This window comes from Arvicanthis niloticus, chromosome 3, assembly GCF_011762505.2.
Source record: "Arvicanthis niloticus isolate mArvNil1 chromosome 3, mArvNil1.pat.X, whole genome shotgun sequence".
NCBI classification, from domain to species: Eukaryota; Metazoa; Chordata; class Mammalia; order Rodentia; family Muridae; genus Arvicanthis; species Arvicanthis niloticus.
In genome coordinates, this window is record NC_047660.1 from 57,058,236 (window position 1) to 57,077,407 (window position 19,172).

Consider the following 19,172-nt stretch of genomic DNA (forward strand, 5'->3'; position numbering starts at 1 on the left):
GGTCCACCCTCTAAAAGCCATATAGCCCCAACTCAAATAGAGCCATTTGTTGGAGAACATTCAAAACAGGAGCCTGTGGGTATTTCTTAGGTTCAAGCCATAGCAGTGTGATGTCAGATATACAGGATGCAAACGGGCTAGGCTGGCCGCTAGAGATGCTGAATGATCTGTTTTGCCTAAGGTAATCTTTGAAGGTTTTTTTGGGGGGGGAGAACAGCCTTTTCTTTCTTTTCCTTCTTTCCTTTCTTCTTCCCTTTTTCCTTCCTTCCTTCTTTCCTTTTTTTCTTTTTGTTCAATGACTGTTTGCTTTCCATATAAGGAGGCCTGTGTGATTCAAACCACAAGCATTGATGGTTGGCTGGCAACTGCAAGGAGTCAAATTTGGGAGACGGGCAAAAGTGATTCTGGGCACTTGGGGGTTGGCTGGTGAAACCTATGTGGCATTCCATAACCATGGAACAGGAGACAAATCAACCCCAGATGGCTGGGTCAGGTCAGTGCTGATATTCTGAGGCTGCCTGAACAAGAACCAGAATGATGCCGGCACCAAGGTTGGGGTGTTTTGTTCAGTGTAGTGGTTACCCCTACTTGGTAATCCTTAGACATTTCTAGTTGACATAAGGGCCTACATATGTTCCACCCCTTTTCAGATGTCTTCATCTAGATCTTATTCATCTACTAGGAAAATTGAGGCCAATGGACCCAAATATCTTCCCTTCCCTTCCCTTTCCTTCTTTTCTCTTCCCTTCCCTTCCCTTCCCTTCCCTTCCCTTCCCTTCCTTCCCCTCCCCTCCCATCCACTGAGAGAGAGAGAGAGAGAGAGAGAGAGAGAGAGAGAGAGAGAGAGAAGCACCTGTGTACAGGTACACATAGAGATCACAGATCAATGTTAGGTGTCTTCCCCAGTTGCTTTCCATCTTTTTTTGGGGGGGGGGGGCAGGGCTTCTCACTTAACCTGTCTCACTAGTTCACTTAGTTTGGCCAGGTTGGCTGACTCCTAAGCCCCAGGGATCTCCTTGTCTCTGCTTCCTCAATGCTGGGATTAGAGGGCTGTTACTGTTCAGCTGGTTTGTTTTTGTTCATTCGTTTGTTTTTACTGTTGTTGATGATTTTTGTTTGTTTGTTTGTTTGTTTTTGTAACATGGGTGCTGAGGATCTGAACTCAGGTTCTCATGTTTGCCCAGAAAACATTGGACCGGTGGAGCCATCAGACGGCTCCATCTCAGTCCTCAGTCTTCCTCAGTCTTCTTCAGTCTTCCACCTGTCTTTCCTATCATCTCAAATAAACGTTTCCCTCCAGTGAATTCTTTCTTGTACCACTGAAGCAAATCCTTTCGTGTCCCTAGTTATGCTTTCAACAGGAGAGCACTCAGCCCTATTGTAGACACTCTGTATTTTCCTATCCATGCATTATAATTAAGAGGTTAAAGTGCTGTAACCAAATATAAACTAGAACATTTAATAACAATACACAGTGATAAGTCATGTAAACACCCCCCCTCTCTCTAATCTCATCACACTGTATTCACCCTGGGATGACCTGGGACTATGCAACGACTATGAGTGGTAAGTTGAATGATGGAGGCCTTAGGGATTTCCATTAGGCACCTACATGAGGGCCTCTTGAACACAAGCTCTGTCAATACAGTAACAACATTGGCTAAAGAGTAACTAACAGGCAGGGTGAGTAGCCAAGTTAGAACCTGGGCAAAGGGCTGATTAATATCCTGGACCAGGTGCAAAGGGACATTGTAAGAGTATATCACAGTACTCAGAACCCGACCCAATTTAAAATGTATACATTGTTTAATTATGGGTGTAACTAAATGGGAAGTGTATGTGTTGGGGGGCAGCCTTGTGTTTCTGGGAAGTGTGTCTGTTTGGGGGGGTGGGTAGCAGCCTTGTGTTTCTTGCCTTCACTCTGCCAGAGTCCCTCAGGCTATAGAAACATCTAGTGCTTTGTCACCTTCCCATTCCTTTTGAGTCACGTTCCTTTTCTTTTGTTTCTCCAGCAATTTTCTGATGCGTTGCTGTTACTTTCTGGAAGTGTGCAGAATGCTCATCAAAAGAGGGGTCTTGACCTTCTTCTCACTGCTAGACTGTGTCTCACCTGTATAGGACTGACAAATTTCAAGGACCAGAGGACAGTTTGTGCTATTGGAAGTGAGAGGAATGGGAATAGCCAGAATCTAGAGATTTTTGCTTGGCTTGCCGTTTGGAGGAAAGGGTTATCTCTATTTGGCTTCTAGAATACTGATCACACAGTTTAGATGAGAGAGGCTGCGGTCCTCTGGGGACTGGCTGTGCTGACTTGGCTTCATTAGTACTGTTAAGGTGAACGATTTGGAAGGACATTCCCTATACATCACAAGGCTGGTTTGCTATATAGTATGATTTCAGGAGGAGTGGTGCTCATGGAAACGAGATGTATGTGAGAAAAGTTCCTCAATGCCAGGCCTCTTTGATGGTGTTACTTGACACACAAGGTAGGAAAGAGATTAACTTAGGCTAAAGCCAAGGGCTAGTTGGCAGTACTGGGGAGTGTGCAATTGTGACAACCCAGCACAAGCACCTAGTCCCAGGAGCCTTTAGGATCTGCTCTACCCTTCCTGCTCTAGGCCTTTAGGTGAGTTCCTTCACCTTTCTATGCCCCAGCTCTTCTATGAAGAGGCTGTATCCCTTAAAGGGTAGCGTGATTCAGAGGTCTTAGTTGGTAAGTTGTTATTGTTGCTATTAACAAGCTGATAACTCAGAAACCACTACTATTATTTCTTGAACATCTATGAATAACTCTGACTTATGAACTCTTTCTGTTTCCAGGGCTGTTGATAAACACAGAGGACAAGTAACTAAGTGGATTTCCAAGAAGTTTCCTCTACGTAGAAGTCAGCATGGCTTTAAACCTTGGCTTCATTAGTACTACTGATATGTGTCATTGTCCAGTGGGTTACTGATTAATCTGAGGGTTTGGAGAGCTGGTGTGAGGTGTGAAAGCAGACACATCCTCAGCTCGACAGCAAAGGGCACTTTGTTCTCTATTAAGAATTTTCTAATTAAACAAACTTACATTTAGTATTCTCTTTGAACATTTAGAAAATTTCCAATACATTAAAAAAAATATGTAGTGAGTTTCTTTATAGTGGAGGATGATGTTCCAAGTCTTGTTAAAGGTAACTGGCTTGGGAAATATTTATTACAGGAAGAAACAGGCTTAGGCAACTGCAGGCCTTTGAGAGCCAAGACATGATTGGAGTTAATGTGATTTGTTCTGATTATGTCACAGGCCAGGTCATGTGGGTGTTATGAACTAAAATGTAGGTCCTTCCTGAGAGTCCGGGGTGGATAGAGCCACAGCTGTCCATAACCACGCACCGGATCTCTTTCAGGCTGCTGTATCACATTGTAGACTGAGTGTGTTGGTCAGCTCAGCTGCTGTAACAAAATGGCTTCAAGAGCACACATTTCACTTTCTCAGTCATCAGAGGCTGAGAGTCTCAAATCAAGGCAATGACAATTCAGTTTCTGTGAGAGCTTCCTGTCTGGCTTCAGAGGTACCTCTCAGGGTCCTCAGATTGTCTTTGTGTCTCCCATTGGGAGGAGTGGGAGAGAGTAGAGAAGGAGGGAGAGAGGGAGAGGGAAAGGAGAGGGAGAGATGATAGATAGATAGATAGATAGATAGATAGATAGATAGATAGATCGAACTAGAACTTCTGAAGTATTTTAGATGAGAGGGCTGGGAATGTAGCTCAGTTGATAGAGTATCTACCTAGACTATGTGAAGCCCTAGATTCAGTCCTTAGCACTGTGTAAAACAAAAGACATGGTAGTACATTTGTGAGATAGAGGTGGGATGAATAGAAATCCAAGGTCATTTTTGGCTGCATAGTGAGTTTGAGGTGTCATGAGCACTGCTTACCTGAGTGTGTGTGTGTGTGTGTGTGTGTGTGTGTGTGTGTGTGGTTTTTCATTTTGGTGATTCTTGTGACCTTTTTTCTCCTTAATTACCTTCCCATGGGCCTTGTGTTACAAGTAGTCACACTGTGGGTAAAGCTTCAACGTAGGAAGTTCTGAGGTATCCAGTCTGCCATGTCTTGTGTCTTTTCCTGAAGACCATTTTATAGGGTGACCCAAAGCCCTGAGTATTCATTAAACATAGGAAATCACAATCAAGCTAATAATACCAGCAAGAATGGGACAGACATTTGTTCCTAAAGGTAACATAGAAGTGTCCAGGACACCAGAAGGAAACAAATCTGAACTGCTGAAAAGATGGCCAAGACAGTTTTGAAGTGACCCTAAGTTTCCTCGGTCTTCAAGAATAAAAAGCATTTAGTTTCCAAGAGCTACATCTGAAAAAAAGCTGCACAGAGACTAGTTGAGGCCAGCTTTCAGAGACAGAACTTCCCACCATGGCTCACTAAATGTGCCTGTGAGCTCCTTCATTTCAATAGGCTCATTATGGTGACAATTGCTCTGCCAAACTCTTGCTGAGTACCTCCTGTTCTAGAGTGAGACCCACAGCCCACACACTGCTGACCCCAAAGCCCACACACTGCTGACCCCGGCCTCCTTCCCTCCCATACTCATCTTCTTTACACACAATAAGTATGACTACCAACTGTTCAAGGAAGACACTACCACATCCATGGTGATTAGTGAAGCCAGCGCCTACAGGTTTGGAAATGTCTTCAAAAATTATAAACCTTGGATACTGGAGAGATCATTATGAGGTATCCACCAGAGAAGACCGCTTGGATACCAGGTTTAAGCCAATAGAAAGCCTTTGTTAGCCAACCAGCCAATACGCTGGGTGTTTGGAACCAAGGTGCAGTCCTGAGCCTTTCTCAGGGTTAGCTTTTTAATTAATTATTAATATCGCAAATGCTGTTCCCCTACCAGGTTCCCCCTCACAGAGTTGCTCCCCCATTCACCCACTCCTTCTCTTCTGAGAGGGTGGGGCCCCTTGGGTATCTTCCCACCCTGGTGCATCAGGTCTAGCTTTTAAACACACAGACTACATGCTTGGTTGATGCATCACAATTAGCAAGAACAGCCAGAAACAGAACTATAGAAGCCAAAAAACAAGGTTAGTATATTTAAGGACTTCCCCAGAACTATGGACTTTGATGGAGAAGGTCTTTGTTCTGTTCTTGGCAGGTATTGCTGTCCACAATTGCTGGGCAAACTACAGACTTCTGGTGAATTCTGCAAGGTCTCTTTATTTTACTCTCCTAGCACAATTTTTTCTTTTAACCTTTTCTAAGATATAGTAACAGTTAAAGAAAATAAATGATTAGGAATGGACTTTTCCAGGGTAGCGGGAAATAAAACAGGTGTTTCTTTTCTTCCTTTCTAGAAGGGCTGAATGCCAACTCTAAATACACCAATCCTTGTTTGTCTCTGAGCAGCTTTGTGCTGCTCCTGCTGGGGAAGATTAGAATCCCAAGACACGAGGTCAAGGCTCATTAAATGCTTTGTGGCTTTCAGTGGAAGCACCCAGAAACAATACTCACCATCACCTCACTCTCAGTGCCTTCTATTCAATGACAAACCCTACCCTCCTGTGACTGTTACATAGGAAGTCTCAGATGCTTCCAGAAATGACCCGATATGCTACAGTGCTTTGAGCACTATGCCAGAGTTAGACCTACACAGCCGAGCAACTAAATGTGGTTTAGGAAGCCTCTAAAGCATTCTGTAACTTCAGACTCTGCCTATGAAATGTATTGATGGCTACAGTGCCCCAAACGAAAAACAGCACTGACCTTCCCATGTGTTTTGAGAGTCTCCACCTGTGTTTTAGCTAATCTCCTGGGATACCAGTCTAAACCTGTTTAGCTGATAAAGCAGCAATTTTATTTTAAATGTGCACCAAGCTATGCAATCTTACTACATTATACTAAAGTCACAGAGAAACTTTTCCCTGTCTCTGAATAGTTGATAACCCAGTGAGGAGAATGAGCACAAGATCATCTGTCCAAACATGCAATGAAAATTGATGAGCTCTGTAGAGGAAGGAAGAAGCTCCGAGTGACTGTGGATTTAAGACTCCCTGTTGCGCTTACTGGAGCCCGATGTTGGACGCCAAACTGTTGCAGCCCGTACTGCCCGTTCCGGTCCGAGGGTCAGGGTCTAGTGAGAGAGAGAGTGGGGATAAAGGGGAAGAGACGCGAAGAATGGAGACAAGACAGAGATTCTGATCAAGTCTCGTTTATTGAAGGGAATTCTGAGCTATTTATAGGCTTTTTGCCACGTGCCTTGTAGGCGCGTGGATACCACGTGCCTTGCAGGTGTTGATATGACGTAAGCCTTACAGGCGTCTATAGCGTGGACAGCACGTGCACCGCAATGCCTTGCAGGCGTGGATAGCACATGCGCCTTATAAGCATGTATGGTGTAGATAGCACGTGGACAGCACGTGAACTGCATGCCTTGCAGGCGTGACTACCACGTGCACCTTGCAGCTGGGGGCAGTAAACAGCAACACAAAATATGTGGGATATCAGAGTGTGCTTCAGCTGTTGTAGGCTATTGAAAACCAAATCTTTCGTCAGGGTATATGGTTCCAGATGGCTGCAAAGTTGATCTAGCCGCTTTCTGCTAAAGTCGGCTCCCAACAGGTCCCCCTTTTTAAATTTTTTCAAAAGGGAAGGCTGGGAAAACTTACGGAAACCGTGCCTGTCCTAGGTTGGAACAAAGGACCCCAGCCTCCCTTTCCCGTCTTTGGATACTCAACAGCCATTGGTTGAGCTCCTGTCTTAGGATGGTGAGGCCTCCCTTCTTTTAGGGGAAAGGGTCTCGGTATGCTCTCTTACCCGTCACTGACTATCCGGCTTAGCGCGTAAGTTAGGGGTTAATCCTCATCAGTCTTGATGACAGAGGTTTCAGAGTCCCCTACTTCCAGCCTGTAATAGTGGACCTGTATGGGTTTCATTTGTATAGTATCTCGTACAAAAGCCATCAGTTTGTTGAACCTTATTAACCCAAGAGACAAGAGACTTAGCAATGCCTGAACAGTCAGTATAAAAGCAACACTCTTTTTTAAGGGTAACACATAACTCCCTCTATCAGAGGAGTAAAAAGTGTAAGCCTCTTCTATTCTGTTTATAAATGTCTTATATCAGAATCTAAATCTATATAAATACAAAACTGATCATAGCTTTGATCTAAAGAAAACTAAGGAAATCCCTGTTCCTGCTCTAGTCAATCTCAAACCCAAAAAACAACTATAGTAACTGTGGTAGTGGGTTTTCTCCTAATCTAAATTCCCACTAAATCTAAAACAATCTAGTTCCCCACTAAATCATAAGTCAGGGAATCAAGAGTCCAATAGAGCCACCCTGGAGATATGGGTGGTGATGTCTTCTTCAGCACTGATAACTTCCCAAGTCAGGTTTACTCGTTGATCTGTTCCAATTTGAAGGCAATTGTGAAGCATCTTCATGTTTCCTGTGAAGAAAAAATACGCTTCTCAGGGGGTTTCTCCTCCCTGGATTTGTTATTGTTGTCTATTTGTTTAATCAGTCTCTCTGGCAGCCAACGTGCAGCATCTGCAGTTTGGGAATATATGCAAACAGAACCTCTTCCCCAGATAAGCACTGGGTCTGGCCCATTCCAGGTTCCAGTTAATGGGTCTTTCCAGAGGACTGTTGCAAAATTCTTTTTGGTATCAGGATGCCAGAATCTATCTGCAGCAGATTTTCCTTCAGAATCCAAATTTAAAAAATTTAAAATGAAGAGTGCATGATGAAGGATATTTCTGGGGGATCCCTTGGTAGGGTACCATTCCCCCTTTTTAATTTTTTCAAATTGACATTTAATGGTTTGATGTGCCCTTTCTACTATACCTTGGCCCTGTGGATTAAATGGAATACCCGTTTTATGTAGTATTCCCAATCTTTCACAAAATTGGTGGAAACTGGAGCTTGTATAACCTGGGCCATTGTCAGTTTTTATCTGTTTAGGCACACCCATTACAGCGATTGTAGCAAGCATATGAGCAATCACATGCTTGCTTGCTTCTCCAGTTTGTAATGTTGCATAGATGAAACCACTGTATGTGTCTACACATACATGTATATATTTTTGCTTGCCAAATTCATTATAATGAGTAACATCCATTTGCCAGATACTGTTTGGTATCAGTCCCTTTGGATTTACACCCAAATGAGGAACTGGTAAAAGTTTAACACATGATTGACATTGTTTGACAATTTGTCTAGCTTGTTCTCTGGTAATTTTAAACATAACTCTTAAGGTTTTAGAATTAAGGTGATGTAACTCATGAGCCTTTATGGCCTGATCCAAATTAGATTTTTGATCTGATAAAGTCACTGCAGCTATTCGAGTAGCTAGGTCTGCCTTGGTATTTCCTTCAGAGAGAGGACCTGGTAGCCCAGTGTGGGCTCTCAGATGTCCTATAAAGAATTTACACTTTCTCCTCAAAATTAATTGTTGGCACTGTAAAAACAAATCAGCTGCTTCTGAGGAATGCTTTATTTGTGCAGCAGTTTCTAGCAGAGGGATAGACTGAGCTATGTATGAGCTATCTGTATAAATGTTAATGGGTTGATTTGGAAATGCTTGAAACACAGCAATAACAGCATGTAATTCAACCAATTGAGCTGACACAGATGATGTAGCAAAGGAGATTACTTGATCTTTAAAGGCATAAGCAGCTGTTCCTGATGAGGAACCATCAGTGAAAACTAGCAATGCTTCCTTGATAGGTTCATGTGCAGTACGAGATGGAAAAACAAATTCATGATGATTACAAAACTGAACCAATTTATCTGGTGGATAATGATTATCTATCTGACCAGCAAATGAGGCACATGCAATAGGCCAGACTTCAGAATTCTGCATAAGCCAATCAACCTGATGCCTTGTATAAGGTTGTACTATGACATCAGGATCTTTTCCAAAATATTTTTGACTGTTATCTCTGCCTAACATAATCATATCTGCTACAGCTGCATAGTATGGATTAAGAACCTTCTTGGGGGATGAGGGAAGATGAACTCATAATATGGGTGCAGTTTGCCAAAAAACTGCAGTAGGAGTCAGTTTAGTGTTAAAAATAAGAAAATATAAAGGCTTAGAATAATTAATATGAGTTACAAATTGGGATGAAATAGCATTCTCTACCTTCTGTAAGGCTTTTCTACCCTCCTCTGTTAGAGCCCTGCCAGATTTAGGGTCAGGATCTCCCTTCTTTTAGGATTCTTATATTTGTGATTAGTAGGGTACAATGGAAGTAACAATAGTTGAGCTATCCTCTTTCCTGTAGGAATGGTGACTATGTTCTGAATTGCCTGCGCTATTACCTTAATCTCACCCTGATAATCATTATCTATAACTCCAGGAAAAATTTGTAGTCCCTGCATAGTAGTACTGCTTCTTCCCACTATCAGGCCAAACACATTTGGATAGAGTGGTCCAAACACTCCAGTGGGTAAAGCCTGAGGTCCCATTTCTGGGGTTAATACTGTGTGGGTGGCAGAACTGAGGTCTAGTCCTGCGCTTCCTGGTGTTGCTCGACTAAGTTCAGAAAGGGATTGGTATTTGCTGGTAGGACACTGACTGCTCCATAAGCCTGTTTTGGCTTGTGTTGGTTCGGGGCCTGGAGCTGGCCCCTGTTCCCGTTTCCCTGATCATAGAAAAGGGTGTTACCTTGTGCGTCTCTTTTAGACATACAATGACTAGCCCAATGCCTTCCACGTTTGCAACGTGGGCAGAGCCCAGGCTGTTTTCTGGGCTGTCTCTGGCTTAACTCATTTTCTACTTTGCAATCTCTTGCAAAGTGTCCAGGCTTACCACATTTAAAACATGCCTTTCTGTCTTTATTTGCCAAAAAATCTCTTACAGATTTTCCTTGCATAGCAGCTGCCATAGCTAAGCCCTGTTGATAAGAGGGACCTATGTCAGAACAGAGTCTGATATATCCCGTAAGGTCTGTCTTTTTCCTATAAGGTCTAATGGCCGCTTGGCAGGCAGGATTAGCATTTTCATATGCAAGTTGTTTCACATAATCTACACCTGCCTCTGCATTGCCAAAAATCCTCCCTGCTGTTGTCATTAATCGATGAACAAAGTCAGAAAATTGTTCATCAGGCCCTTGCCTGACTGCTGTTAAAGATGCACCAGGGTCTCCCTTTACTGGGAGTTTACGCCAAGCCTTCATGGCTGCATTTTGAATTTGAGCATATAAACCTGGGTCATATTGCATCTGGTTATCACTAGAAGCAAATTGCCCTTCTCCTACTAAGGCATCAAAGGACCAACCATTGCCTGCCTGAATGTTTCTCCTAGCTGTCTCTTTACAATTCTCATGATACTCTGATTTCCAAATAAGATAGTCTCCACCACTAAGAACTGCCCTCACTAACATATTCCAATCACTAGGAGTTAGCCACTCCTCTGCAACAGATTGTAAAATTGCAAGAGTAAAAGGAGCAGTGGCACCATATTGAGATACTGCATTTTTTAATTCTTTAATAATTTGAAAATTAAACCCTGTGTGATGTCTCCAAGCAACCCCTTGAGCGTCTCTGGTCTCTGATACAGGGAAAGCCTTAGCGTCTCCCTCCTCTGGCTGATCTGTAGCTGAACTAAAGCTAGAGGATAGGGACTGCCTCTGGACACCAGGTTGAGGAACATGAAAATCCGGGGGATTTTCGCAGTTAGTCTCTTGAGACCTCTTCCCTGTCCTTAATTTCTGTAACTGGTTACTTAAGCCCTGATACTCTTTTTCTAACTCTATCAGTTGTTTAAGGGTAGTAATTTTGTCCTGTAACTCCTTTTTAGGATCTACAACCATTGTCTCCATTGGGGGAGCACTTGGAGGTGGAGGCACATAGGGAAAGGGCATTTCAGCGTCATAAAATTTAACTTCCTCTTCCTCTTGGTCAGCACAATCTGGCTCTGACAAATTGTCATCAACCTTTGGCTGTATTTTGGATTCTAACTTACGCTTCTTTTTATTTTGAACAAAAAAGACAGCATTCAAGAACAAAAGCAGAAAATTAACACATGTGAGCAGCAAACAAAACCGAAACAGAGAGTTGAATTCAAGCTGACTAATTTTGGATTCAGGTTGACTAATTTCTTGTCCCATTTTTCTTACCTTTCTCAATGCGGCAGATTCCTGCGGCAACCAACAGATCCTTCCGTAAAGTCCCTCACTGGGTCTCTCGTTCCCACTGCCTCTCGTTGAGCGCCAAACTGTCACGAACCCCCCACGCTTGGGCACCAAACTGTTGCAGCCCATACTGCCCGTTCTGGTCCGAGGGTCAGGGTCTAGTGAGAGAGAGAGTGGGGATAAAGGGGAAGAGACGCGAAGAATGGAGACAAGACAGAGATTCTGATCAAGTCTCGTTTATTGAAGGGAATTCTGAGCTATTTATAGGCTTTTTGTCACGTGCCTTGTAGGCGCGTGGATACCACGTGCCTTGCAGGTGTTGATATGACGTAAGCCTTACAGGCGTCTATAGCGTGGACAGCACGTGCACCGCAATGCCTTGCAGGCGTGGATAGCACGTGCGCCTTATAAGCATGTATGGTGTAGATAGCACGTGGACAGCACGTGAACTGCATGCCTTGCAGGCGTGACTACCACGTGCACCTTGCAGCTGGGGGCAGTAAACAGCAACACAAAATATGTGGGATATCAGAGTGTGCTTCAGCTGTTGTAGGCTATTGAAAACCAAATCTTTCGTCAGGGTATATGGTTCCAGATGGCTGCAAAGTTGATCTAGCCGCTTTCTGCTAAAGTCGGCTCCCAACAACTCCCAAGGCCTTGGATCCTTGGGACAATTGGCAAAAGCCATTACCCACAAGGACCAAGCTCACTGGTTAGTGTATACAAAGGTTATCAACTGAGACTTCCTCCTCCATATGTTTCTAGCCCAAGACTGCTTGCTTCCCTACAGAGATGGGACTAGCTAACTCCTCCCTCTGTGCTGTACCTAGTAAACATGCTGAGGCTCCAGATTGAGGCGGGGTTGTTAGAAGAACCCTACCTGACCATAGCTTCCCTCTTCATATGACTGTGTAACTTTTCTTCATACTCCCACAGTTCCTAACCAGGGTTCCTGGACCCAGTCCAGGGTCCCTACAAAGGTGGGTGAGCCCTTTTTACCATGGCCTCATGTGTTGATGGCAAAACTTCATGCAGATATACTGGAGAAACCAATGCTTTTACAATGAAATTACTTGGACTAGGGTACAGTTTCATTTATTTATCATTATTGTAAGTATGTGTGATATGTATGTTTACACACACTAATCCTTGCTCACTTGTGCACACACTCCACAGAATGCATATGGAGGATAGAGGGAGAGCAGCTTTTGGCAGCCCATTCTCTCCTTTCATCATAGGTTCTAAGGATTAAACTCAAATCATGAGGCTTGCATGCCAACAGTCTTCACCCACTAGACCATCTCTCCGTCTGACACAATTTCTTAAAACAACTGTATTTGTTCTACTTTTAGCAGAACTCTGTTCTATAATAGTAAAATAGTAGTCTTCTCCAAAGTTGGTAACATCCTAATTCTCAGCACTCATGAGTATGTCCCTCAGTGTGACACCTACAGCCTTTGTAGGTGTCAGGATGGGCCTCCCTCTAAGCAGGCAGAGCCCATTCTCTCAAGAGCAACACAGTCACCATCCTGGTTCCACCCTTTGATAGGTCACCCTTGGACAATCCATCATATCTATGAAAAACCCCTTTTCTTATCTGTAAAATATAATCAATAGTAGCTGACTTGGAGAACTGTCTATATTGTGTAAAGTCACCCTGCTAATCAGTGGCCTATCCAGGGGTATCCTCCCTCCTGATCAGCTCTGTACGCTCATTCAATATGAAGTATGAAAGGGTCTCTTAGGAACACAGCTACCCTGGGACTTTCATACATTGGGTTTATTAATAATGCATATGTCTGGAATGTTTGAACGGTATTTTTAAAAACACTAAAAGCTGTATGACTTCAAGTTTTTTGTAACTGGGAACTTTCCCAATCTCACCGGCTCACCAACATCTGACTTTTAACTACAAGTTCAGGGCTCTGAGCCCAAGGCCACTATATAAAAAACACAGTGGAGGACCCAAGTAGGTACCAACCGCCATGAAGCGTCCATCATCCGCAGCAAAGTAAGCATTTTTACTTGTGGGGTCATAACAAGGCCCCCTCACACTTTGGCTTTGGGAATGGCACCATTTTCAGTGGGAAAGAAAAGTACCTTTTGGATGAGTACAGACAAGACTCAGGTGTGCTCATGCCAATCAAACCCTATGGAGTTCCTGTCCAGTAGCCAAGCAGAGCTCTGACTTAAAGCCTTTCTGGCCTCTTTCACCAGAATTTCATTTCACAAAGCTTTTATATAATGACTTTCACATTATTTCCATTATAAACTATTATAAAACTACAAATAAACTAGACATTGGACCACAAAAGCAAAATTGTGTCTCTAGTAACAAGAAGTCCCCTACCTGGGGCTACTGACAACCATGAATTTGTATTTCTTCAGCAGTAATGCTCATAATATTTGTGTGTGCACATGCATGTGAGCATACACACAGGTGTGCATGTATGTGTGTGATAACATACTATGGCCAAAGATCAAGGCCAGGTGCCTTTGTTGAGGGACAGATCAACCCAAGGCTTTCCCCAAAGCCCTGATATATTGAGAAAGACCACAGCTCCTTCTCTAAACCAGAATATACTTGGCAGAACCAATAATGGTCTGGGCCCACGCCTTGACGAGAAGCCTTGGCTTTGGATCCTGAAAACCCAACTCTTCCCATCCTAACGGACTTTGGCTGTCAGTCTCAAGGATAATATGTGTGCCTGGTCTGTGGTGTCTCTGTGAGGCCTTTGACTGTTTAGCTTTCCACTGACTCTCTCCCATTCTGCCTCCCCCCCCCCAAATAGTATATAAGATACCATACTTCTTAATAAATGTAGCTGGCATAAGACATAGCTTACACAAGACCTCCTGACCCCACCTTTCTTATATTCCTTATCTTCTCATTTCCTGGCCCTCTGCTTTAAGACCCTGATAATAAAGAAAGATGCTGGTCCAGGTCAGTCTTATTCAATGGCTCTCACATTTTTCCCCTGGTAGAGTCCCTCACTGAACTTGAAGCTCACCAACTTGTCTAGACTGGCTAGATGGCAAGCCCCAGGGACACTCATGTCCCCATCTCCCAGTGCTGAGGATAGCCATACACACCAGGATGCTTGACATTTAATGTGGGTTCCAGGGGATGAACTTGGGCACTGATGGTCACTTAACAGATTCTTTATCAGGTGAGCTATCTTTCCACACCTGCTTTCATAAATTTTGAATATTTATTGATTTATAGTACATATGAGAGTGTTTGCCTATATAATCTGTACATGTATGTTCCTGGTGCCAGAACATGGTGTCAGATCTCCCTGGAACTGAACTTACAGCTGGTTGTGAGCCACCTGATGTTGGTGCTGGAAGTCAAACCCAGTACTCTGCAAGAGTAACCAGTGCTCTTAACCCCTGAGCAATCTTGTAGCAGCACCACAGACCTTAGCAGGACCACAGACCTTAGCACCACTGAGGCCATGATGAAAGTACCATTCAGGCCTTGGAACCCACCAAGGATCCAGCTATAAACTTTTATAATTTTCCCCAAAAGAAGCCCTATTTGAGCGTTAGCATAAGTAAATGTGAAATCAACTTCAGGTTTCAGGCCCATTTGTTTATTTTTAAAGGTGTTTAATCTTGATTAAAGATGAGCAGGCACACATCAGCACAGATCTTGCTGGTCCCATGGCACATCTTGGAGCCTTCCATTTTGTATTTAGATTGGGTTTCTCTGTAGAGCAAGTGGACAGTTTCCCTTGATGTGGCTTGGGGGAACCATCCATAGTGGCTGTCTCACTCTAAGCAATACGCGTCTGTAGTGCCCATTGCCCCATCAACCACAGGAAACGGTCCTGGGAGACCCCGACACCTTCTGAGCAGGGACGAGAAACACAAGAATGTAGGAAGGCAAGAAAGCTGGGCAGAGAAGGTTAAACCAAGTTCTGTGTCTGGGCATGCTAGCTTCCCAGGGACAGCAGCACACTCTCCCACCTCTCTGCTCCCACACTCCCAGGCTCTCACACTGGCCCTACCATAGCAGTAAATTAGACTTGTTTTGTTTCCTAGGAAATGCTGAAAAGTAAGCGGAAACCCAAGCCCTTCTTACTCAAGTATAGCGTTTTGTTTTGGGGGAGAACAGTTTCCTCTTCTATGCATAATTAGGAAGAAATGTTGGCCCCCTCACTGTGTTAGTGGTACAGTCAAGTTGACTAAGGAAGCTTATAGAAGACAGTTTATCAGGGGCTTACCGTTTCAGAGGGTGAGTCTATGACCATCATGGTAGGGTGCTGTGCTGTGTGTCTGCCTTGCTGCTGGGGTGCCTAGAGGGCCGCTGCCATGGCACTCAGAGGAGGCAGAATGAATTCTGCAATGGGGGGTCCTCAGTCCATGTTTTCCAAGAGCCCAGGATGAGGGCAGAACCCAGTTTGGTTTTCAGTGAGTGCCAAGAGTATGGAGAGGCTGGGAGAGAAGGCCTTCTCCTGATCCTTGATGAAGAGACAGTCCTTGCTTTTTTTCAAAATTTTTTATTTGATGGAGTATGTTAATGAATTTACCTTACTCAGGGTGAACCAGGGATTAAATACCTTTTGTGGGAAGGAATGCCCAGGAAGGGAAGCTCATTGGCTGAACACTGGGGCCTATCTAGATACCATATTAGCATGGAGAACTCTAGGGTTTTATGCAATGTGAGTGATAGCCATGGTCCTCAGTGAGGTGTTATGGTTACAAGCAGAGGTAGACAGGGAGTGGCTTCACTCCTACTGTTCTCAATTCTGAGAATCACCAGATCTTACCAGTTCTTCTGTCTGGTGGCACGGTCCCCATGCCCCACAGTAGAGAGCATGGCAGCAGGCAGGCAGGCCTGGTGCTTGGGCAGTAGCTGAGAGCTCACATGTTGAGTCAACAGTGAGTAGGCAGAGAACAAGAGCTAACTGGGAATGATGTGGACTTTTGAAACCTCAAAGCCCACCCCCAATGACACACTACCACCAAGGCCACACCTCCTCATGCTTCACAAACAGTTCCACCAAGTAGGGACCAAACATTCAAATACATGGGTCTAGAGGCTATTCTCATCCAAACTACCAGTCTACAACCTTCCATTAACTCATAGCCCTTTTTCCTATTGTTGGTGCCGGGGAGGGGATGGTATTTCATAATTTTTCTTTTCCTAAGCTATTGAGTTTAACATGTTGCTTAGGAACTTTGTCACTTCTCCTTATGCATATAAATATTTAAGTCTGCTTATCTTTCTACTTTCCACACTTTTGATACAGTATTTCCATGTGTGTTCTGTATAGAATATTTCCAAAGTTCTTTTTTTATTTCTTAGACTATGAATCATTTAGAAATGCTTTTTAAAGTCATGTGTATCTGGAGAGATAAGCTGCCTCACTGATATCTCCCTGTTTGCAGTGTCTCTGTATGACACAGATCCTGATCTGCTGAGATTTGCTCTATGATGACATGCTGGCATCAGAGTCCACAGATATTCCACATGTGTTTGAGAGCAATGTCTGTTTGATTATTTCCACTGGTTTAAACTAGTCTTTCCAACTATGTATAGTACATGCTGCATGATTTATTTTGTTGCATGATCTATCAGTTTGGGTTTTTTAAAAGTCTTTTGAGATGGGGGGGAGGTCTCACTGTGTAGCCCAGCCTGGACCTTTTGGGAGTGCATGTCCATTGCATAGTAAATTCTACTGTAGAATCTTGAACATGGTAAATACCAAACAGTAAGAACACAGGCTATTTGTATATTTGTCACAGCTCATTTAGAAACAGCTTCAGTTGGTTTCAGTAAGAAGGGCTATTCCTTAGCTCAGCTAGATGAGAAGTCCTGAGTTAGAAAAGCCCTACTGGTGTGTAGCTAAATTCATAGACAGGAAAGGTCATTAGGGTCAGCCAACATTAATCTCTTTCATCTACCATTTTGTTTTGGAGTCATCCTGATTCCTACATTACCCTATAGGTTACAATGGTCAAAGAGAGCTGCTCTCTTCCAGTCCAGCAGCCGTGGGACCAGTGGCATTGTCAGTCACCTATTCCTGACCAGTTCACTTGGCTGGGTGTGGTCATCCTGCAATATCTGACCAGTTCACTTGACTGGGTGTGATATTCTTTCGTGAATCTGGGAGTGGGAATGGGTCAGCTTTGGTCAAACTACCCTCCAGTGGCTAATGATGTGAAAGGGTCGTTCTCTGAGAAAAATCTGGAAATTAGACAATGGAAGCACAACAAATGCTTGCACCATCAACCTAATTTCCTGTCTGTTTGCTGTTCATTTCAGGATAGCGTGGAATTTAGAAACATCTGCAGTCACTTGGCTCTGCAGATTGAAGGACAGCAGTTTGACAGAGACTTGAATGCTGCTCACCAGTGTCTGAAAACGATAGTGAAGAAGCTGATCCAGTCACTTGCTAATCTCCCATCAGATGCCCACGTGGTTGCCTGTGCTTCCTTGAGACAGATCTTACAGAATCTTCCAGATGTATGAGTACAAGAGACAGCCAGACTACAGCTGGCCCTGCCAAGAAAACAGAATCCTTCACCTTCTAAGCAGTCAGCAGCGATGGGTGTCTATGTTCCCAAAACGACTTGATAGTTCATGGTCTATGTCTGACCAAGAGCACCTGTAGCCTTTAGCATGATAGCATGTAGTGTGCATATTTTTAAAGTTGTAGTGTATATTTTTAAAGTATACTGACTTATTGCTGACTTTCTGAAGCATAATTCTTTGTGGAGCTAATTAGATGATATATATGTATATATTTATTAGCCATCTTAAGCCTTGGTTTTGAATGAATGATACTTAAATCTATATTTGTATTATCATCAGCTATAAGGCTTAATAGGGACATGTACAGTGATTTTGAGTAAATGGGACATTTAGTAACGGACACAATCTGTTTGCTGGGCACGTCACTGTAGACAGTGAACATGAACTTTAGTTGTAGAACTATAGGTGTCAGTCATTGCGAGTCCAACCCTGGCATTAGTCATTGACCACTGGGCATGAAGAGCTGCTTTTAAATCTTGTACTATCACATACTGCTCTGTACATTTAAAATTATAATAACTATGGGGTAACAAGCATGTATAATATGTAGCTACAAGTACATACTAATAAAGTCTCAGTGTGGAACCGTCTAGCTTCTCTTACTGTCTCTGAATATTCCGATTGAAATAGGAGAGTGCTGGGGAAAGAAGGAGAGTGGGCAGGTTAGCAGTTCTCCCTGCACAGTTCAACACTTGGATCTGGAAGATGGTGGTTTAATATGTGTGTATGTATGTATGTATGTATGTATGTATGTATGTATGTAACAGTTATCTACACACGCTTTCTATTGTTCAATGATATCTGGAGCTAAAAAAGGGCCTTGCTCTGTCATACAAGTTTGTTGTAGAAACAGCATCAGGTTCAGGGTGGGGTAGGGGGATCACAGCGTACATGAATGGCTTGCTTTTGAAAGAAAAATGGACTCACCAGTGGTGAGGTGTATCTGTCTAAAATAAGTGTTAGTAGTAATCAAAGCCTCTTTTATTGAAAACATTTTTCATAAATATATTCCCAACACAGTTTCCCCTTCTTCATTTTCTCCCAGATAAAACATGGAACCATAACCCATACATAAGATACTAGCAAAAGACCAATAAGCTAAAAAATGCCAAAACAAAACAACATGAGACAAAAGTATCTCCAAGAATACCACTGAGCTTGTTTTGTGTGGCCGTCTACCACCCAGCAGGAGGCCTACCATTAATTTTTTTTGCAATAAGTTGTCAATTGAAGATAGCTTCTTGATTAGAGATGTGACCTCCTGTCCATTTTCCTCTCTTAGTGCTGGGACCCATCTGACTTGGACTTGTGCAGAACCTGTGCATGCTACCACAGGCTCTGAGTTCATACATGCATTAGTCCTGTTCTGTCTAAGACACTGTTTCCTTGGGAATCATCCATTCCCTCTGGTTATTAAAATCTTCCCTCTCCCCTTCCACAAATGTCTTCAAGCTCTCAGTGGAGGGGTTTGATGAAGATATACCATTT

At 43.4% G+C, this 19,172-nt stretch overlaps 1 protein-coding gene across 1 annotated transcript in view; it reads left to right on the forward strand.

The window, feature by feature from the left end:
• The window catches only part of Dleu7 (deleted in lymphocytic leukemia 7), a 25,456-nt gene extending 7,182 nt beyond the window's left edge, over nucleotides 1-18,274 (forward strand). Inside the window, exon 2 of the mRNA XM_034498448.2 lies at nucleotides 17,415-18,274. Within this exon, the coding sequence (XP_034354339.1) occupies nucleotides 17,415-17,621 (207 nt within the window). The 3' untranslated portion in view covers nucleotides 17,622-18,274. The remainder of the gene's footprint in view (nucleotides 1-17,414) is intronic.
• Nucleotides 18,275-19,172: the final 898 nt, after the last annotated feature.